Raw genomic sequence first — 21336 nt, 5'->3', positions numbered from 1 at the left:
AGTCCTCCATTTATAACCTTTTATTTTAATTGTAGAATATTTTTCCACTTTAAAACATGACCAAAAAACAAGCAGTAAAGAAGAACAATGTTCTCATGTTGGGGCTCTCCGTCTTCTCCTGGACTTAGGGCTCTCCGTCTTCTCCTGGACTTAGGGCTCTCCGTCTTCTCCTGGACTTAGGGCTCTCCGTCTTCTTCTGGACTTAGGGCTCTCCGTCTTCTTCTGGACTTAGGGCTCTCCGTCTTCTCCTGGACTTAGGGCTCTCCGTCTTCTCCTGGACTTAGGGCTCTCCGTCTTCTCCTGGACTTAGGGCTTTCCGTCTTCTTCTGGACTTAGGGCTCTCCGTCTTCTCCTGGACTTAGGACTCTCCGTCTTCTCCTGGACTTAGGGCTCTCCGTCTTCTCCTGGACTTAGGGCTCTCCGTCTTCTCCTGGACTTAGGGCTCTCCGTCTTCTTCTGGACTTAGGGCTCTCCGTCTTCTACTGGACTTAGGGCTCTCCGTCTTCTCCTGGACTTAGGGCTCTCCGTCTTCTTCTGGACTTAGGGCTCTCCGTCTTCTCCTGGACTTAGGGCTCTCCGTCTTCTCCTGGACTTAGGGCTCTCCGTCTTCTCCTGGACTTAGGGCTCTCCGTCTTCTCCTGGACTTAGGGCTCTCCGTCTTCTTCTGGACTTAGGGCTCTCCGTCTTCTCCTGGACTTAGGGCTCTCCGTCTTCTTCTGGACTTAGGGCTCTCCGTCTTCTCCTGGACTTAGGGCTCTCCGTCTTCTCCTGGACTTAGGGCTCTCCGTCTTCTCCTGGACTTAGGGCTCTCAGTCTTCTCCTGGACTTAGGGCTCTCCGTCTTCTCCTGGACTTAGGGCTCTCCGTCTTCTCCTGGACTTAGGGCTCTCCGTCTTCTTCTGGACTTAGGGCTCTCCGTCTTCTTCTGGACTTAGGGCTCTCCGTCTTCTCCTGGACTTAGGGCTCTCCGTCTTCTCCTGGACTTAGGGCTCTCCGTCTTCTCCTGGACTTAGGGCTCGTTTCGATCCACATCGCAGAAGTTCAGCTTTACAGCGTGACTGAAATGGAAAAGCCATGTTCCCGCTTTATCGGAGACTACATTCAGTGAACCAGTCGGCTCAATCGGATCGGAAAAATACCTTTCAAATTTTGATTGCGGAATCTGTAACGCTTCTGTGTTACGGATTGAATAGAAAAACCATCTTCCTGTTAATGTTTTTGAAATCAGAAAACTGTTTTGTGACCTCTTACTCGCTGGCCTAGTCAGTGATTCCAAGGTCATACGTCATGTCTATATTAGATTTTTATTGGCCAATGCATGTCAAAGAGTTTTTCTCCTCCTCTTTTCTCCGCCATTATTCCTGACCGACATTTGTCACCTCAGCTGAGAACTCCTATATGGTCGCCAGATGGCTAGTTTTCTTGGTAAAAGGGAGTTTGAAATATTATAGGCACTTTTTGAAATGACCTCCAAGACATACCACCAAGTTGTCAACAGAGACACCTGAACCACAGAGAAGTTGTCAACAGAGACACCTGAACCACAGAGTTGTCAACAGAGACACCTGAACCACAGAGAAGTTGTCAACAGAGACACCCGAACCACAGAGAAGTTGTCAACAGAGACACCCGAACCACAGAGAAGTTGTCAACAGAGACACCTGAACCACAGAGAAGTTGTCAACAGAGACACCCGAACCACAGAGAAGTTGTCAACAGAGACACCTGAACCACAGAGAAGTTGTCAACAGAGACACCTGAACCACAGAGAAGTTGTCAACAGAGACACCTGAACCACAGAGAAGTTGTCAACAGAGACACCTGAACCACAGAGAACTTGTCAACAGAGACACCCGAACCACAGAGAACTTGTCAACAGAGACACCTGAACCACAGAGAACCTGGCAACAGAGACACCTGAACCACAGAGAAGTTGTCAACAGAGACACCTGAACCACAGAGAAGTTGTCAACAGAGACACCTGAACCACAGAGAAGTTGTCAACAGAGACACCTGAACCACAGAGAAGTTCAATATATTTGGTTAAATTCTCAGCAATATTCACAATTGAATTCAGGACAGAATGCTTGAATAGTATTTGTTTATGTTGTAGCTAGGTAACTGTTGTTAGCTAGCGGGTCATAGCTTACTCAGAGGAGCAATACCTCTGCTATCAGGAATGTGCACAGGGGCCAGCAAATTGAGGGTACATGACTCCTTGCCCACCCCAGCATTGGCCCCCACACAGACAGAGGTATACTTACCACCTTATGTTTAACATTTGATTTAACCTGGCAAGTCAGTTAAGAACAAATCATTATTTACAATGACGGCCCTCCCGGGCCAAACACTCCTCTAACCCGGACGACGCTGGGCCAATTGTGCGCCGCCCTGTGAGGCTCCCGGTCACAGCCGGTTGTGATACAGCCCGTGATCCAACCTGGGTTTGTAGTGACGACTCTAGAACTGTGATGCAGTGCCTTAGACAGCCACGCCACCCAGTCCCCTTCTTCCACAAGCCGAAGAGGACTGTAACGTTAGTAAACAGCCAGACCAGTGGGAGCGGGAGGACATTTGTCCATCAGGTTCATTATTTAATTGAATTCATAACTTTTTTCACAAGCTCCTTTGCTGCATCTAAGTAAGCTAACATTCACTAGAACCAGTCCTCAGGCCATCAGACTGTTAAATAGTCACCACTAGCCGGCCTCCGCCCAGTATCCTGTCTGAACTTTAGACACTGTTACTAGCCGGCCTCCGCCCAGTATCCTGTCTGAACTGTAGACACTGTTACTAGCCGGCCTCCGCCCAGTATCCTGTCTGAACTGTAGACACTGTTACTAGCCGGCCTCCGCCCAGTATCCTGTCTGAACTGTAGACACTGTTACTAGCCGGCCTCCGCCCAGTATCCTGTCTGAACTGTAGACACTGTTACTAGCCGGCCTCCGCCCAGTATCCTGTCTGAACTGTAGACACTGTTACTAGCCGGCCTCCGCCCAGTATCCTGTCTGAACTTTAGACACTGTTACTAGCCGGCTACCACCCGGTACTCAACCCGAATATCTTATGTTGGGCTAGTAATTAATGTTCCAACGTGAATGTACCTAATGCTATGTTAGAAACATGACCTATGTTCAGTATCTAACGTTGTTAGACACAAACAAAACGATGCCTAGAAATATGGACTGCAGAAACAGGCACACAACACAAGGAAGCTTTTAACCATAGTCCATTAACGAACTAATGTCAACCCCTTTTCACCAGCTAGCTACCAAACTAACTTAGCAAGATAGCTAGCTAGCTTAACCTCCATCATTGCCCGGCAACACAATTTCATGAATATTCATGACTCTCGACATGGAAACCGTCGGGTGATTGGTTGAGACTTTTTGAGTGCGTGATGTCACACAGATGTTCTACAGAGCTGTCTGTTTAGCTAGCTCCTGCCGCCGGCACCTACCAAATGACTGAGGAAACCCAGCTTGATCAACAAATGAATTGGGAAATAAATGAAAGTCTCACCAGCTAGCTACCAATCTATTTTAGTTTCACTGTCGGATCCTTAAAAAACGAGCCCACCTTTTACCTTTCCACAAACGGTCTGGTATGTGTCGCTTGATATGAGCAAGTTAACCCAGATATATCACAGAATAGGTCATGCATCCACGATTAGTTAGTAGCTACTAGTAGCTAGTCTCCTGTTTCTGTAAAGACTGTCTCCTGTTTGTGTTTCTGTAAAGACTTTCTCCTGTTTGTGTTTCTGTAAAGACTGTCTGCTGTTTCTGTAAAGACTGTCTCCTGTTTCTGTAAAGACTGTCTCCTATTTGTGTTTCTGTAAAGACTGTCTCCTGTTTGTGTTTCTGTAAAGACTGTCTCCTGTTTCTGTAAAGACTGTCTCCTGTTTGTGTTTCTGTAAAGACTGTCTCCTGTTTGTGTTTCTGTAAAGACTGTCTCCTGTTTCTGTAAAGACTGTCTCCTGTTTGTGTTTCTGTAAAGACTGTCTCCTGTTTCTGTAAAGACTGTCTCCTGTTTGTGTAAAGACTGTCTCCTGTTTGTGTTTCTGTAAAGACTGTCTCCTGTTTCTGTAAAGACTGTCTGCTGTTTCTGTAAAGACTGTCTCCTATTTGTGTTTCTATAAAGACTGTCTCCTGTTTCTGTAAATCAAATCAAATCAAAATCAAATAAAAATGTATTTATATAGCCCTTCGAACATCAGCTGATATCTTAAAGTGCTGTACAGAAACCCAGCCTAAAACCACAAACAGCAAGCAATGCAGGTGTAGAAGCACGGTGGCTAGGAAAAACTCCCTAGAAAGGCCAAAACCTAGGATGAAACCTAGAGAGGAACCAGGCTATGTGGGGTGGCCAGTCCTCTTCTGGCTGTGCCGGGTAGAGATTATAACAGAACATGGCCAAGATGTTCAAATGTTCATAAATGACCAGCATGGTCCAATAATGATAAGGCAGAACAGATGAAACTGGAGCAGCTGCATGGCCAGGTGAACTGTGGACAGCAAGGAGTCATCATGTCAGGTAGTCCTGAGGCATGGTCCTAGGGCTCAGGTCCTCCGAGAGAGAGAAAGAAAGAGAGAAAGAGAGAATTAGAGAGAGCACACTTAAATTCACACAGGACACCGAATAGGACAGGAGAAGTACTCCAGATATAACAAACTGACCCTAGCCCCACGACACATAAACTACTGCAGCATAAATACTGGAGGCTGAGACAGGAGGGGTCAGGAGACACTGTGGCCCCCGGACAGGGCCAAACAGGAAGGATATAACCCCACCCACTTTGCCAAAGCACAGCCCCCACACCACTAGAGGGATATCTTCAACCACCAACTTACCATCCTGAGACAAGGCCAAGTATAGCCCACAAAGATCTCCGCCACGGCACAACCCAAGGGGGGGCGCCAACCCAGACAGGAAGATCACATCAGTGACTCAACCCACTCAAGTGACGCACCCCTCCTAGGGACGGTATGAAAGAGCCCCAGTAAGCCAGTGACTCAGCCCCTGTAATAGGGTGAGAGGCAGAGAATCCCAGTGGAAAGAGGGGAACCGGCCAGGCAGAGACAGCAAGGGCGGTTCGTTGCTCCAGAGCCTTTCCGTTCACCTTCCCACTCCTGGGCCAGACTACACTCAATCATATGACCCACTGAAGAGATGAGTCTTCAGTAAAGACTTAAAGGTTGAGACCGAGTTTGCGTCTCTTACATGGGTAGGCAGACCATTCCATAAAAATTGAGCTCTATAGGAGAAAGCCCTGCCTCCAGCTGTTTGTTTAGAAATTCTAGGGACAATTAGGAGGCCTGCGTCTTGTGACCGTAGCGTACGTGTAGGTATGTACGGCAGGACCAAATCAGAGAGATAGGTAGGAGCAAGCCCATGTAATGCTTTGTAGGTTAGCAGTAAAACCTTGAAATCAGCCCTTGCCTTGACAGGAAGCCAGTGTAGGGAGGCTAGCACTGGAGTAATATGATCAAATATGATCAAATGAGCAAATTGTACTTTTACTTCACTACATTCCTAAAGAAAGCGATGTACTTTTTACTCTGTACATTTTCCCTGACACCCAAAAGTACTTGTTACATTTGGAATGCTTAGCAGGACAGGAAAATGGTCCAATTCACACACTTATCAAGAGAACATCCCTGGTCCTCCCTACTGCCTCTGATCTGGTGGACTCACTAAACAGAGAACATCCCTGGTCCTCCCTACTGCCTCTGATCTGGAGGGCTCACTAAACAGAGAACATCCCTGGTCCTCCCTACTGCCTCTGATCTGGTGGACTCACTAAACAGAGAACATCCCTGGTCCTCCCTACTGCCTCTGATCTGGAGGACTCACTAAACAGAGAACATCCCTGGTCATCCCTACTGCCTCTGATCTGGAGGACTCACTAAACAGAGAACATCCCTGGTCATCCCTACTGCCTCTGATCTGGAGGACTCACTAAACAGAGAACATCCCTGGTCATCCCTACTGCCTCTGATCTGAAGGACTCACTAAACAGAGAACATCCCTGGTCCTCCCTACTGCCTCTGATCTGGAGGACTCACTAAACAGAGAACATCCCTGGTTATCCCTACTGCCTCTGATCTGGAGGACTCACTAAACAGAGAACATCCCTGGTCATCCCTACTGCCTCTGATCTGGAGGACTAACTAAACAGAGAACATCCCTGGTCATCTCTACTGCCTCTGATCTGGAGGACTCACTAAACAGAGAACATCCCTGGTCATCCCTACTGCCTCTGATCTGAAGGACTCACTAAACAGAGAACATCCCTGGTCATCCCTACTGCCTCTGATCTGGAGGACTCACTAAACAGAGAACATCCCTGGTTATCCCTACTGCCTCTGATCTGAAGGGCTCACTAAACAGTGAACATCCCTGGTCATCCCTACTGCCTCTGATCTGGAGGACTCACTAAACAGTGAACATCCCTGGTCATCCCTACTGCCTCTGATCTGGAGGACTCACTAAACAGAGAACATCCCTGGTCATCTCTACTGCCTCTGATCTGGAGGACTCACTAAACAGAGAACATCCCTGGTCCTCCCTACTGCCTCTGATCTGGAGGACTCACTAAACAGAGAACATTCCTGGTCATCCCTACTGCCTCTGATCTGGGGGACTCACTAAACAGAGAACATCCCTGGTCCTCCCTACTGCCTCTGATCTGGAGGACTCACTAAACACACTGTCTGAGTGTTGGAGTGTGCCCCTGGCTAACTAGATAAAATACCAAATAAAATGGTGCCATCTGGTTTGCTTAATATCAGGAATTTGAAATGATTTATACATTTACTTTTGATACTTAAGTATATTTAAAACCAAATACTTTTAGGCTTATACTCAAGTAGTATTTTACTGGCTTTCATTGTTACTTGAATCTTTTTCTATGAAGGTGTCTTTACTTTTACTCAAGTATGACGACTGGGTACTTTTTCCACCACTGCTAGTGTATAATCCTACCCTTGATATTAAATGAAGCTCTTCGATTAAAAAGGGAGACATTTCTCAGAGATGATCCTACACTGACCTCTGGAGGGAAACTGTGGGATTACACAAAGTCACGGCAGAATTCTATAGTATCCTATTCAATTCAATTCCCCTGGCTTGAGATATAAAACAAAATAAACACATTTAAGATTATCCCTAAATACATATATACCTTTTATACAAACCATTCCACAGTATAATGATACTGTCACTAAAGCAGATACCTCATACCAGTTAAATAAAGGTTGAATAAAAAATAAAGAAAGAAAAAAGATATGATCAAATGCAATTAGAATCAAGTTAGAAGGTAGTGCAAGTTTAAGACTGGATCTTGTCAGCCCTGCTCTATGATAGGCTGTTACTGTCACCTGATGCAGCATGGCAGGGGGAGAGGAGAGGGAGAGGGGACAGGGTTGTGCCTTAGACAGCTGTCATTTACATTTTTAGATTTAAAAAAAACATTCACCTGTCCTTCCCTCCCCTCCTCTCCTCTCCTCTCCTCTCCTCTCCTCTCCTCTCCTCTCCTCTCCTTCCCCTCCTCCTCTCCTCCTCCTCCTCCTCCTGCTCTCCTCCCCCTCTCCTCCCCCTCCTCTCCTCCTCCTCCTCTCCTCCTCCTCTCCTCCCCCTCCTCTCCTCCTCCTCCTCTCCTCCTCCTCTCCTCCCCCTCCTCTCCTCCTCCTCCTCCTCCTCCTCCTGCTCTCCTCCCCCTCCTCCTCATCTCCTCCCCCTCTTCTCCCCCTCCTCTTCTCCCCCTCTCCTCCCCCTCCTCTCCTCCCCCTCCTCTCCTCCTCCTCTCCTCCTCCTCCTCTCCTCCCCCTCCTCTCCTCCTCCTCTCCTCCCCATCCTCTCCTCCCTGTTGCTTTTCTTAGTACTGCTGACGGAAATAGAAGCTGTCAGTTTGGATCTGGATCCCACTCCAGTAACAACAGTAGAATGCCATAATATTAATTATAAACATTACATTTGGATATTATTTTTCAATAGAGAGAAAAAAGTAAATATCCAAATGTAAATGTTTATTATTAAAATCATGAATTTGATGTTCTATTTATAGGGTCAGGATCCAACTGCAGTAACCCTCCATGCCGAGGCACCTGCTGCTACAGACAGATACTGAGAGACTGAGATGGTGAGAGAGATACAGAGAGAGAACAGGGGAGGGGAAATAAACAACAGAAAGAACAGAACGAGTGTTTTTGTGTGATGCTTTCACACTGTGGGGACAGGGGGCCACGGTGATATATTTACATAGAGACGCCGTACAAAAACCTCCTACCATTCACTTCCATACAGGAGAGGTCTGGGGCCTATTCACACACTACTACAGACTGTCGAGGAGTCTGGAGAGATGTTTTGATAATACTGAAGGATAAAACAAGATTTCAACCAGTCTTCAGGATTATAAAATCTACTTTATTGGGAGCATTTTCCTGGACAAAACAACAAACTTATGAAGTCAGATTTAGTTCCATAAGGGAGTTGGTTTGATTCATGTTTGACCACAAAATCTCCTCAAATGTTTTGCTGAACTCAGTAGTTATTTTTAGAGTATCTCTGAGTATCTCTGAGTATCTCCGTTCATATTCCCTTGAGGCTGAATGACAAAGAGATCTGAGGTATTTTTGGAAGAGGAGGAAAACGATGTGACACTGGAAGTGAGGCCTACTTTGGGAATGGAACCAAACTCACTGTTTTAGGTAAGTTCACTTCAGATGAACGACATTGATATAGATCTGTGATCCTGGAGATGTTTGATTAGTGTCTCTGATTCAGCTGAACTAAATGGTTGATGTGAAAACACTGTGACTTCAACCCAACCAGCCTTCTTTGGCAATGGAACCAAACTCACTGTTTTAGGTAAATACTTCCTAATTGATTTACTTACTGTACCTGACAATGTTATGTTTATGGATCTAATAGTTCATTTGAACAATTTGACAAGTCGTAAAAAGCGGTTATTATGTTAGATGACAAATGCGTAGACAAGTTCAGTAGCTACTGGTTGGCACATTACTGCTCAGTATGTCCACACTGTGACAACTATGATCCTGCATTCTTTGGAGCAGGAACCAAACTGACTGTTCTGGGTAAGAGAATATTCACCATGATGGAACTAATGGGTCTCTATGTGTGGTTTAGGGGTTTGGTGATGTGAGGAGTTAGTTGATTCTAGATTCAGTACATTAGATTAGTTCATACTAGTGTTACTCCGCTTTTTGATGTTAAGCCTGTACACTGTGCCAACTATGAGGCCTATTTTGGACAAGGCACCAAATTAACAGTTCTCGGTAAGTGATCCCGTACACTATGTTTGGCGTACGGACAATGAATGTGAGTGAGACAACATGCTCGTGAGAAGAGATTTGATATCGTAGTATTACAGTATGTTTGAGTCATCTGTGTCGGTCTTGTTTAACTGGTTGAAACGCGGTGTTGATCGGTAGGACGTCTTGACCAATACAGTTATCGAAGGCCAAGTACGATTTAAAGTTGACGAGAAAAGGACTTGCTTGACTAGAGCAGTATCCCACTGTACTGTGTTAATGGGGCCAGGCTCAGCACGTCTATACAGTATATCTATATTAGAGCAGTATTCCACTGTACTGTGTTAATGGTGCCAGGCTCAGCACGTCTATATATCTATATTAGAGCAGTATTCCACTGTAATGTGTTAATGGTGCCAGGCTCAGCACATCTATACTGTATATCTATAATAGAGCAGTGTTCCACTGTACTGTGCTAATGGTGTCGGCCAGGCTTACTTCGGTGGAGGAACCAGGTTAACTGTTCTAGGTGAGAAATGACACTGAAAAAAAGAGCAGTAAGCTGTTGGTTATAAACCATGTAAACTATGTGGTTATAATGTAGGTGGTTGTAAAGTTTATTAGAGAATGATACTGTAACAGAATGACTGGGTGGTATCTATCGATCGTCCTCCTGACGTGGTTACATACAGGTGGAGTAAATCCACTGTGCTGGTGGTGTCGGCCAGGCTGACTTCGGTGGAGGAACCCGGTTAACTGTTCTAGGTGAGACAACACACTAACATAATATAACGTTGGCACCTGATTGTGATTTTTAAAAACTACATGTCATTTAAACACCTTTATATGTTATGGCTACAGTCTGTAGGTTACAGTGTGTGGTTGATATTCATGGATTGGAATGTGACCTAAAGATTGGTCGAGGTGGAACGCACTTGAATTTAATTTGTAAAATAGTCCCCATAATTTATTTGGTTGTAAACTATGTCAGATTTAACCACACTCAGCTGAATGTCTCAGAGGTCCTGTGAAGAGTTTTTGAATAACTTTAACAGAGGAACAAAGATCGAAACAAAGTCAGAGAGACAGTAAAGATACTGCTTTGTGTCTCTGTGCTCGTACTCTGAGGCATATTTTGGAGCCGGCACCAAACTCACCGTTTTAGGTAAGAAAATGAACAATGAACTGTTGTGGACTCTATCTGACAAATGTACACGAGGAAATAACAAAGACCAAAACATTTTTACATTTGGCAATATAGAAAATATCGGATTTGACTATACGTCTAAATGGTGTTAAAGCAAGAGACTGTATTTGAATGGATCCCAGTAAATGCATTAGTTATGTGCTCCAATCATCATGGTTATAACGCTGTCTGGCTCCGTGCCCAGACACAGTCTTACTTCATTATAATACCTATCAGCTAGAGGAGAAGAGGTTCCTTAGCAGTGGAACCAGACGCAGTCTTCCTTCATTATAATACATATCAGCTAGAGGAGAAGAGGTTCCTTAGCAGTGGAACCAGACACAGTCTTCCTTCATTATAATGCCTATCAGCTAGAGGAGAAGATAAGTGGAACCAGACACAGTCTTCCTTCATTATAATACCTATCAGCTAGAGGAGAAGAGGTTCCTTCACAGTGGAACCAGACACAGTCTTCCTTCATTATAATACCTATCAGCTAGAGGAGAAGAGGTTCCTTAGCAGTGGAACCAGACACAGTCTTCCTTCATTATAATACCTATCAGCTAGAGGAGAAGAGGTTCCTTCACAGTGGAACTAGACACAGTCTTCCTTCATTATAATGCCTATCAGCTAGAGGAGAAGAGGTTCCTTCGCAGTGGAACCAGACACAGTCTTAGGTACTTAGGTCAAAACAATGATCCATTTCATCTCTACATAATCTGGAAATGATTTTGTGATGTCATTACATTTCATAGAATAACTAAATCCAACAACCAAAGACAGCAGGTTGGGGATGTAAAGGCTGCAGCTAAACTCTGCTAGTACTGAGTAGTGAGGAGGGGTTATTTCTGTAGCTCTGTATCAGTGTGAACACCAACCAGGCGTACTTCGGCAACGGCACCAAACTCACAGTTCTGGGTGAGAAAACTGATTCTGTCACCTGTTATCTATGCCGTCATGGGTTTATCTGTTAGTGAAAGAGACTGTCTTGTCTTGTTTTTTTTATCCGGTGTGTGAACCAGAGATGGAGAGAAAATATCTTTATGGTTTATAAAACAATGTTCCAATTCCTCAGGCGTTTGGTTTGTAATGGATCTACATTGTGGTGTTGTATCAGTTTGAATGGAAGTGCATAACAGTTCAGAAGAGGCAAAGTAACAGATCTGTGTCAGATGTCATCCAGTGTCTGTAATGTAGAGCATGGCATGTCTCTGTGGTACACGGATAAGGCAGAGTTTGGTCCAGGTACCAGACTCACTGTTCTAGGTAAGGGATTCAGCTTTTCAACTTTCTTTTAAAAAAAATATTGCAAATACATCATCATGAAATTGTTTTTAAATTAAGGGGTTTGTTTGCTTTGCATTCCTGGCACAGTTGAGCATGAAAATATTCAGGGGGGGGGGGAGGGACATTTAAGCTGTACAAAGAGCTAATGATAAAGTGAATTAGCCCTATGCTCTGTCGACATAGACATGCTTAGAAATACGGTATTACTTCCTTTGCTACAAGCCAAACTACTGCAAATACACCAATGGGTAGCTAGAATCCTCTTGGTTTTCTGTCTGTGAGGATGTGGTGTGCTCTGGAGGTTATGCTGCCTACTTTGGAGAGGGAACTAAGCTAACAGTTCTGGGTAAGAAAACTGTAATACTGTTATAATACTGTAGTAATACTGTTATAATACTGTAGTAATACTGTTAGAATACTGTAATACTGGTAGAATACTGTAATACAGTTAGAATACTGTAGTAATACTGTAGTAATACTGGTAGAATACTGTAATACTGTTAGAATACTGTAAGAATACTGTAGTAATACTGTAGTAATACTGGTATACAACTGTAATACTGGTAGAACCTGTAGTAACACTGTAAGAATACTGTAGTAATACTGTAGTAATACTGTAAGAATACTGCAAGAATACTGTAGTAATACTGTAAGAATACTGTAAGAATAATGTTAGAATACTGTAGTAATACTGTTACAATACTGTAAGAATACTGTTAGAATACTGTAGTAATACTGTTACAATACAGTAAGAATACTGTTATAATACTGCAAGAATACTGTTATAATACTGTAAGAATACTGTTATAATACTGTAAGAATATTGTAAGAGGAATACTGTAATAATACTGTAGTAATAATGATACTATAAGAATACTGTAAGAATACTGTAGTAATAATCATACTATAAGAATACTGTAAGAATACTGTAATAATACTGTAGTAATATTAATACTGTAAGAATTCTGTAAGAATTTGTTTCTATGTGTTTGACTTGGCATACATTTATTGATTAATGACATTTTGTGATGAACTGTCTCATTGATTCATTTTGTGATGAACTCTCTCATTGATTCATTTTGTGATGAGCTCTCTCATTGATTCATTTTGTGATGAACTCTCTCATTGATTCATTTTGTGATGAACTGTCTCATTGATTCATTTTGTGATGAACTCTCTCATTGATTCATTTTGTGATGAACTCTCTCATTGATTCATTTTGTGATGTACTGTCTCATTGATTCATTTTGTGATGAACTCTCTCATTGATTCATTTTGTGATGAACTGTGTTTTAAAGCACTCGGGTTCAGGTATGATGTCGACAGCAAACAGAGCCATTGATTGAGTGTTAAAATACTCCACTGTTTTCTCCATGCAGATCCAAACATCAAAGTCACTGAACCCACAGTGAAAGTCCTAGCACCCTCCGCTAAGGAGTGTGAAGATAGAAACAAGAAGAAGAAGAAGACCCTAGTGTGTGTAGCCACCCGCTTCTACCCCGACCACGTCACGGTCTTCTGGCAGATCAACAATGTCAACAGAACTGAAGGTGCCGGGACCGATAACAGAGCCTTGTGGGATAAAGATGGTTTATACAGTATCACCAGCAGATTGAGAGTCCCAGCCATTGAATGGAACAAACCAGAGAACAGATTCACCTGCATTGTCAGCTTTTACGATGGGACTGACAATATAAGAGTGAATGACACCATTAGTGGAGATCTCCAAGGTAATAAAACAATGAACATTGTCTGTGTTTCTGAGAAGAAATAGATTTGACTGAACTAGTACACTAGTTTTGAGGCTCCAATGCATTCCCCAATGTCTAAGTGGTACCGTGGTGTATAATCTCATCTGAAACTCTCCTTCTTTGTTTCTTTCAGGTCAAAGTGGGGGAGAGATAACGACAGGTAAATGTGCCCATTTTATACCTGTATACTGTACTGATGACCTGCATACTGATGACCTGCATACTGATGACCTGCATACTGATGACCAGCATACTGATGACCTGCATACTGTACTGATGACCTACATACTGTACTGATGACCTGCATACTGTACTGATGACCTGCATACTGTACTGATGACCAACATACTGTACTGATGACCTGCATACTGATGACCTGCATACTGATGACCTGCATACTGTACTGATGACCAGCATACTGATGACCTGCATACTGTACTGATGAGATGACCTGCATACTGTACTGATGACCTGCATACTGATGACCTGCATACTGATGACCTACATACTGTACTGATGACCAACATACTGTACTGATGACCAGCATACTGATGACCTGCATACTGATGACCTACATACTGTACTGATGACCAGCATACTGATGACCTGCATACTGATGACCTACATACTGTACTGATGACCAGCATACTGATGACCTGCATACTGATGACCTGCATACTGATGACCTGCATACTGATGGCCAACATACTGATGACCTACATACTGATGACCTGCATACTGTACTGATGACCTGCATACTGATGACCTGCATACTGTACTGATGACCTGCATACTGATGACCTGCATACTGTACTGATGACCTGTATACTGTACTGATGACCTGCATACTGTACTGATGACCTGCATACTGTACTGATGACCTGCATACTGATGACCTGCATACTGTACTGATGACCTGCATACTGTACTGATGACCAACATACTGTACTGATGACCTGCATACTGTACTGATGACCTGCATACTGATGACCTGCATACTGTACTGATGACCTGCATACTGTACTGATGACCAACATACTGTACTGATGACCTGCATACTGTACTGATGACCTGCATACTGATGACCTGCATACTGATGACCTACATACTGATGACCAACATACTGTGCTGATGACCTACATACTGATGACCTGCATACTGTACTGATGACTGATGACACTGGCCTAGATCATTAGTTGGATCCCCAGGGCCAAGAAACACTAACCTAGATCATTGGTTGGATCCCCAGGGCCAATAAACACTAACCTAGATCATTAGTTGGATCCCCAGGACCAAGAAACACTAACCTAGATCATTGGTTGGATCCCCAGGGCCAAGAAACACTAACCTAGATCATTGGTTGGATCCCCAGGACCAAGAAACACTAACCTAGATCATTAGTTGGATCCCCAGGGCCAATAAACACTAACCTAGATCATTAGTTGGATCCCCAGGGCCAATAAACACTAACCTAGATCATTAGTTGGATCCCCAGGGCCAATAAACACTAACACTAACCTAGATCATTAGTTGGATCCCCAGGACCAAGAAACACTAACCTAGATCATTAGTTGGATCCCCAGGACCAAGAAACACTAACCTAGATCATTAGTTGGATCCCCAGGGCCAATAAACACTAACCTAGATCATTAGTTGGATCCCCAGGGCCAATAAACACTAACCTAGATCATTAGTTGGATCCCCAGGGCCAAGAAACACTAACCTAGATAGTTAGTTGGATCCCCAGGACCAATAAACACTAACCTAGATCATTAGTTGGATCCCCAGGGCCAATAAACACTAACCTAGATCATTAGTTGGATCCCCAGGGCCAAGAAACACTAACCTAGATCATTAGTTGGATCCCCAGGGCCAAGAAACACTAACCTAGATCATTGGTTGGATCCCCAGGACCAATAAACACTAACCTAGATCATTAGTTGGATCCCCAGGGCCAATAAACACTAACCTAGATCATTGGTTGGATCCCCAGGACCAAGAAACACTAACCTAGATCATTGGTTGGATCCCCAGGGCCAATAAACACTAACCTAGATCATTGGTTGGATCCCCAGGACCAAGAAACACTAACCTAGATCATTGGTTGGATCCCCAGGGCCAATAAACACTAACCTAGATCATTGGTTGGATCCCCAGGGCCAATAAACACTAACCTAGATCATTGGTTGTGCTGTATTTTTCTCAATGGCTGATCTGCTAACAATATCATCTGATACCACCTTAATCAAGGTCATTTGAATGTATTATTGCCCTTGCAGATTACTACGTGAAGAGCACCCAGACTGCCAAGCTGGCCTACAGCATCTTCATCGCTAAGAGTACCTTCTATGGCCTGGTCGTCATGGTTATGATTTGGAAGTTCCAGGTGAGTTCGCTGCAAATATGATAAAGGTTCATCTCTCTCCTCTTCTATCTCTGCCTTGTGCTAAAGGAGTCCCAGATCAGTTTTGTACGGTCTTGCCAACTCCTATGGTCAGGTTGACAGTGACCACACAAACAGATCCCACTGGGCACACCACGTCGTTTCAACGTGGATAATTGGGAAATATTTGGTTTAGACGTTGATCAATGAGATTACAATTTATATTCACCCAATCAAAAAAGACAGCCAAAAGTTAGTTGAATTCCCAGTGTGTTATCCCCATGATTTCAACCATTGAAAAGGACAACACAGTTCAATTGGGGATCCACTGTCAGATATTGAATCATTTACAGAACAGATTACTGTGTTATCACTGGGCTTCATCTAATAGCACAACCACATGAGCTGGATTGCAGTTGAGAGTTACATTATAGCACACGGTACAAATGATCAATGCCATTTGAGATTCTATTTTGATTTTAAGCGGAGATCTCTCAACAATCCATCCCACGATAGCACAGAGGTCATAATCACTGAAAAATAGCATAGCTAAGCGTGACTGGGTTAAAACCTGGGATGGAAGACAGATGAACTCTCCAGTAGGAGGGGCTGCCCAGCATAATGTTTTTGTTTCTGATAGTGACCCTGACCTTGAATATCTGATATTGTTTTAAATCGATCAAAATTCAAAATATTTTGTCTATGTTGAAATTAGTTTACCATAATGACACAATCCTGTGATTTAAATTTCACCCCCCCCAAACAAAACAGTTTACGTCGATTACTTTTAAAAAAAGCATATTCTACGTAGATTCCACGTCACAATACGTTGACAAATAGCGTTGAAACGACGTTGATTCAATCAGTTTGAGCCCAGTGGGATGTCACATGACAGGCAGGCGGGATACGCAGGACAGAACAAACAGATCTGGGATCAGGCTAGGTAAGGACCATAGGAGTTGACAGGACAGCACAAACAGATCTGGGATCAGGTTAGCTATGGGCTAATAAAGGTTTGAACCTGACACCATCATATAAATAAAACCTTGATTCTATTTCTGTGGACACCATACTGTCTTTATCCTGTATCTCTGTGTTCCCATACAGACACCATACTGTCTTCATCCTGTATCTCTGTGTTTCCATACAGACACCATACTGTCTTTATCCTGTATCTCTGTGTCTGTGTTTCCATACAGACACCATACTGTCTTTATCCTGTATCTGTGTGTTTCCATACAGACACCATACTGTCTTTAATCGCTGTGTCTGTGTTTCCCATACAGACTCCATATTGTCTTTATCCTGTATCTCTGTGTTTCCCATACAGACACCATACAGACACCATACTGTCGTTATCCTGTATCTCTGTGTTTCCATACAGACACGATACTGTCTTCATCCTGTATCTCTGTGTTCCCATACAGACACCATACTGTCTTCATCCTGTATCTCTGTGTTTCCATACAGACACCATACTGTCTTTAATCGCTGTGTCTGTGTTTCCCATACAGACTCCATATTGTCTTTATCCTGTATCTCTGTGTTTCCCATACAGACACCATACAGACACCATACTGTCTTTATCCTGTATCTCTGTGTTTCCATACAGACACCATACTGTCTTTATCCTGTATCTCTGTGTTTCCCATACAGACACCATACAGACACCATACTGTCTTTATCCTGTATCTCTGTGTTTCCATACAGACACCATACTGTCTTCATCCTGTATCTCTGTGTTTCCATACAGACACCATACTGTCTTCATCCTGTATCTCTGTGTTCCCATACAGACACCATACTGTCTTTATCCTGTATCTCTGTGTTTCCATACAGACACCATACTGTCTTCATCCTGTATCTCTGTGTTCCCATACAGACACCATACTGTCTTTATCCTGTATCTCTGTGTTTCCATACAGACACCATACTGTCTTCATCCTGTATCTCTGTGTTCCCATACAGACACCATACTGTCTTCATCCTGTATCTCTGTGTTCCCATACAGACACCATACTGTCTTCATCCTGTATCTCTGTGTCTGTTTTTCACATGCAGGGCTCCTCAGAGAAACAGATTTAATGGAATACAAGTGGCCCAAGGAGGATGTCCTGCATGGGTGTTGATTCTTCCATGTGATCAAGAACGGACTGGCAAATGGGCAATTCTGGCAAATGCCAGACGGACCGATTCATCTTTAGCCCAGTGGGCCTGTCTAAATTGGCTTTTTTTTTTTAAGCAAAATAATAATAATTTGTCTAGTAAAGAGGGTCTTAAAGAAAAACATGGGCAGGTGTGTTAGAAATGCCTGGGCCGGTTTCTGGTCCCAGTCTGCCCCTGCATGTAATTGTATTGTCCATTGTGCTTATTGTTGCCAGTATCTCTTTATTGCCCTGTCTATGTGAAGATGTGCTTTGAAGAATCTCCTATGAACATGAACTGGCAATTTAAATGTATATTTAAATAAATTCAGCCAAAACAATCTTTCCATTAACTTACAAAATCAATGTGTTTGTTTTTCCAGTAATTACAGGAGATTATGTATCAATACACTTTGCTTTCCATTTTCTAAATGTTAGTTTGTGAATAATAAACTGTATATAATTAGGGACAGATCAAAATGTACCTCTCCACAGTTACAAATATTTCCACGACCCTCCCCCTCATAGAATTAACTCAATATAATGTTTACGACCACAAATAACAAGAACTGTAGCGACCCTATTTTTATAAACGTGGATATTGACTTTGACACTTCAGTCTGCTTTTCTGGCACAGTTGATGCCACGCAGGGCTTTGGGCCAGAAGGTTGAGGGTTCACCGACCACCACAGACGAGCTCACTCTCCCTTCCTGTTTCATCACATTACGATCAGAGACGGAGGCAGACCATGATCAGCTAGGGGGAAATCAGAGTTTCAACATTTTGATGCCATATTTATATAAAATATATTCAACGAATCTTCCACCGACAGGTTTGACAACCAATTAACAAAACAAACCAACTTCGAGCACTTTGATATCATGGTCTGTGTTTTGAACAAACAGAAAATACATCCCTCCCTACCTTGTAGACTGACCCAGTATTGAAGGCTTGGCTTGACAATCTCCTAGTGTCATTAAACGTTATAGTGTTTTGGAACAATGTCTCTTTTCATTCATCGATTGGCCACTGCACAGTACGGATTGATTGATTTTATTTGTCTGTAAAAAAAAAATACATATATATATTTATACACATTATTTAAAATGTATTATTTGTTTAAGTGACTGGGATTGCACAATAAAGTCTGGGACTTATTTCCATTGTGGTCCCTATTTTTATTTACATAAATACATATACAATTACTTATACAATTACATATACAATTACATAAATAGAGACAGAAACATTCTCAACCTCCAGATGAGTATGAGGGGAAATACAATTCTGACCAGCTTGTTTGGCCAGTAGCTTGTTCTCTAGATGTTTGGGGCTGCTGGGGGAAACCATGATGTTCAGCATAATCAGACACTATACTAGATGTTTGGGGCTGCTGGGGAACCATGATGTTCAGCATAATCAGACACTAGACTAGATGTTTGGGGCTGCTGGGGAACCGTGATGTGCAGCATAATCAGACACTAGACTAGATGTTTGGGGCTGCTGGGGAACCATGATGTTCAGCATAATCAGACACTAGACTAGATGTTTGGGGCTGCTGGGGAACCATGATGTTCAGCATAATCAGACACTAGACTAGATGTTTGGGGCTGCTGGGGAACCATGATGTTCAGCATAATCAGACACTAGACTAGATGTTTGGGGCTGCTGGGGAACCATGATGTTCAGCATAATCAGACACTAGACTAGATGTTTGGGGCTGCTGGGGAACCATGATGTGCAGCATAATCAGACACTAGACTAGATGTTTGGGGCTGCTGGGGAACCATGATGTTCAGCATAATCAGACACTAGACTAGATGTTTGGGGCTGCTGGGGAACCATGATGTGCAGCATAATCAGACACTAGACTAGATGTTTGGGGCTGCTGGGGAACCATGATCTTCAGCATAATCAGACACTAGATTAGATGTTTGGGGCTGCTGGGGAACCATGATGTGCAGCATAATCAGACACTAGACTAGATGTTTGGGGCTGCTGGGGAACCATGATGTGCAGCATAATCAGACACTATACTAGATGTTTGGGGCTGCTGGGGAACCATGATGTTCAGCATAATCAGACACTAGACTAGATGTTTGGGGCTGCTGGGGAACCATGATGTGCAGCATAATCAGACACTAGACTAGATGTTTGGGGCTGCTGGGGAACCATGATGTTCAGCATAATCAGACACTAGACTAGATGTTTGGGGCTGCTGGGGAACCATGATGTGCAGCATAATCAGACACTAGACTAGATGTTTGGGGCTGCTGGGGAACCATGATGTTCAGCATAATCAGACACTAGATTAGATGTTTGGGGATGCTGGGGAACCATGATGTTCAGCATAATCAGACACTATACTAGATGTTTGGGGCTGCTGGGGAACCATGATGTGCAGCATAATCAGACACTAGACTAGATGTTTGGGGCTGCTGGGGAACCATGATGTTCAGCATAATCAGACACTAGACTAGATGTTTGGGGCTGCTGGTGAACCATGATGTGTTTGAGTCTTTATGGTGTCTGTAGCTTCTAGGTTTGCATCTAAGTGGTCGACAGATTATCATAAGAAAATTCAAAATTTTCATAAAAACAATATGCCATTTTCAGAGTTTCCATCAGTAAAGTTTGGAGCCGGACAACATGACAGTGCCATGGGATCTTTAATGACCTCAGAGAGCCAGGACACCAGGGTTAACCCCCTACTCTTACAACATGACAGGGAAGATTGTAATTTACCAAACATTTGATAAATTGGACATCCATTCAGATCCAACCTGGCGCAGATCAATTAACGAGGAACAAATGAGCCACATTTACATGTCCTTAAAAACAGCGTTTAAAAAACAATTTATTATTTATCTGTTATTTTACCAGGTATGTTGACTGAGAACACGTTCTCAATTGCTTAAATGTCTACTGTATGATACAACCATTTTAATATATACACTACCGTTTAAAGGTTTGGGGTCACTTAGAAATGTTTTTGTTTTTGAAAGAAAAGGAAACATTTTTGTCCATTAAAACAACATCAAATTGATCAGAAATACAGTGTAGACATTGTTAATGTTGTAAATGACTGTTGTAGCTGGAAACGGCTGAGTTTTAATGGAATATCTACATAGGCGTACAGAGGCCCATTATCAGCAGCCATCACTCCTGTGTTCCAATGGCACATTGTGTAGTACCCGCAAAACACCAGTCTCAACGTCAACAGTGAAGAGGCGACTCCGGGATGCTGGCCTTCTAGGCAGAGTTGCAAAGAAAAGCCATATCTCAGACTGGCCAATAAAAAGAAAAGATT

General features: G+C 43.2%; 1 gene segment (V, D, J or C); it reads left to right on the top strand.

Moving 5' to 3' along the window:
• The window catches only part of LOC139383499 (T-cell receptor beta-2 chain C region-like), a 91221-nt gene extending 72152 nt beyond the window's left edge, over positions 1–19069 (top strand). Inside the window, 5 exon segments of the C gene segment in view lie at positions 10392–10439; positions 13127–13477; positions 13632–13658; positions 15778–15884; positions 17943–19069. Of these exon segments, the coding sequence occupies positions 10392–10439; positions 13127–13477; positions 13632–13658; positions 15778–15884; positions 17943–17966 (557 nt within the window).
• The last annotated feature ends 2267 nt before the right edge of the window (positions 19070–21336 follow it).

This window comes from Oncorhynchus clarkii, chromosome 25 (assembly GCF_045791955.1).
Source record: "Oncorhynchus clarkii lewisi isolate Uvic-CL-2024 chromosome 25, UVic_Ocla_1.0, whole genome shotgun sequence".
NCBI lineage: Eukaryota > Metazoa > Chordata > Actinopteri > Salmoniformes > Salmonidae > Oncorhynchus > Oncorhynchus clarkii.
The sequence above is the reverse complement of the archived record's forward strand: the minus strand, read 5'-3'. Positions and strand labels throughout refer to the sequence as shown.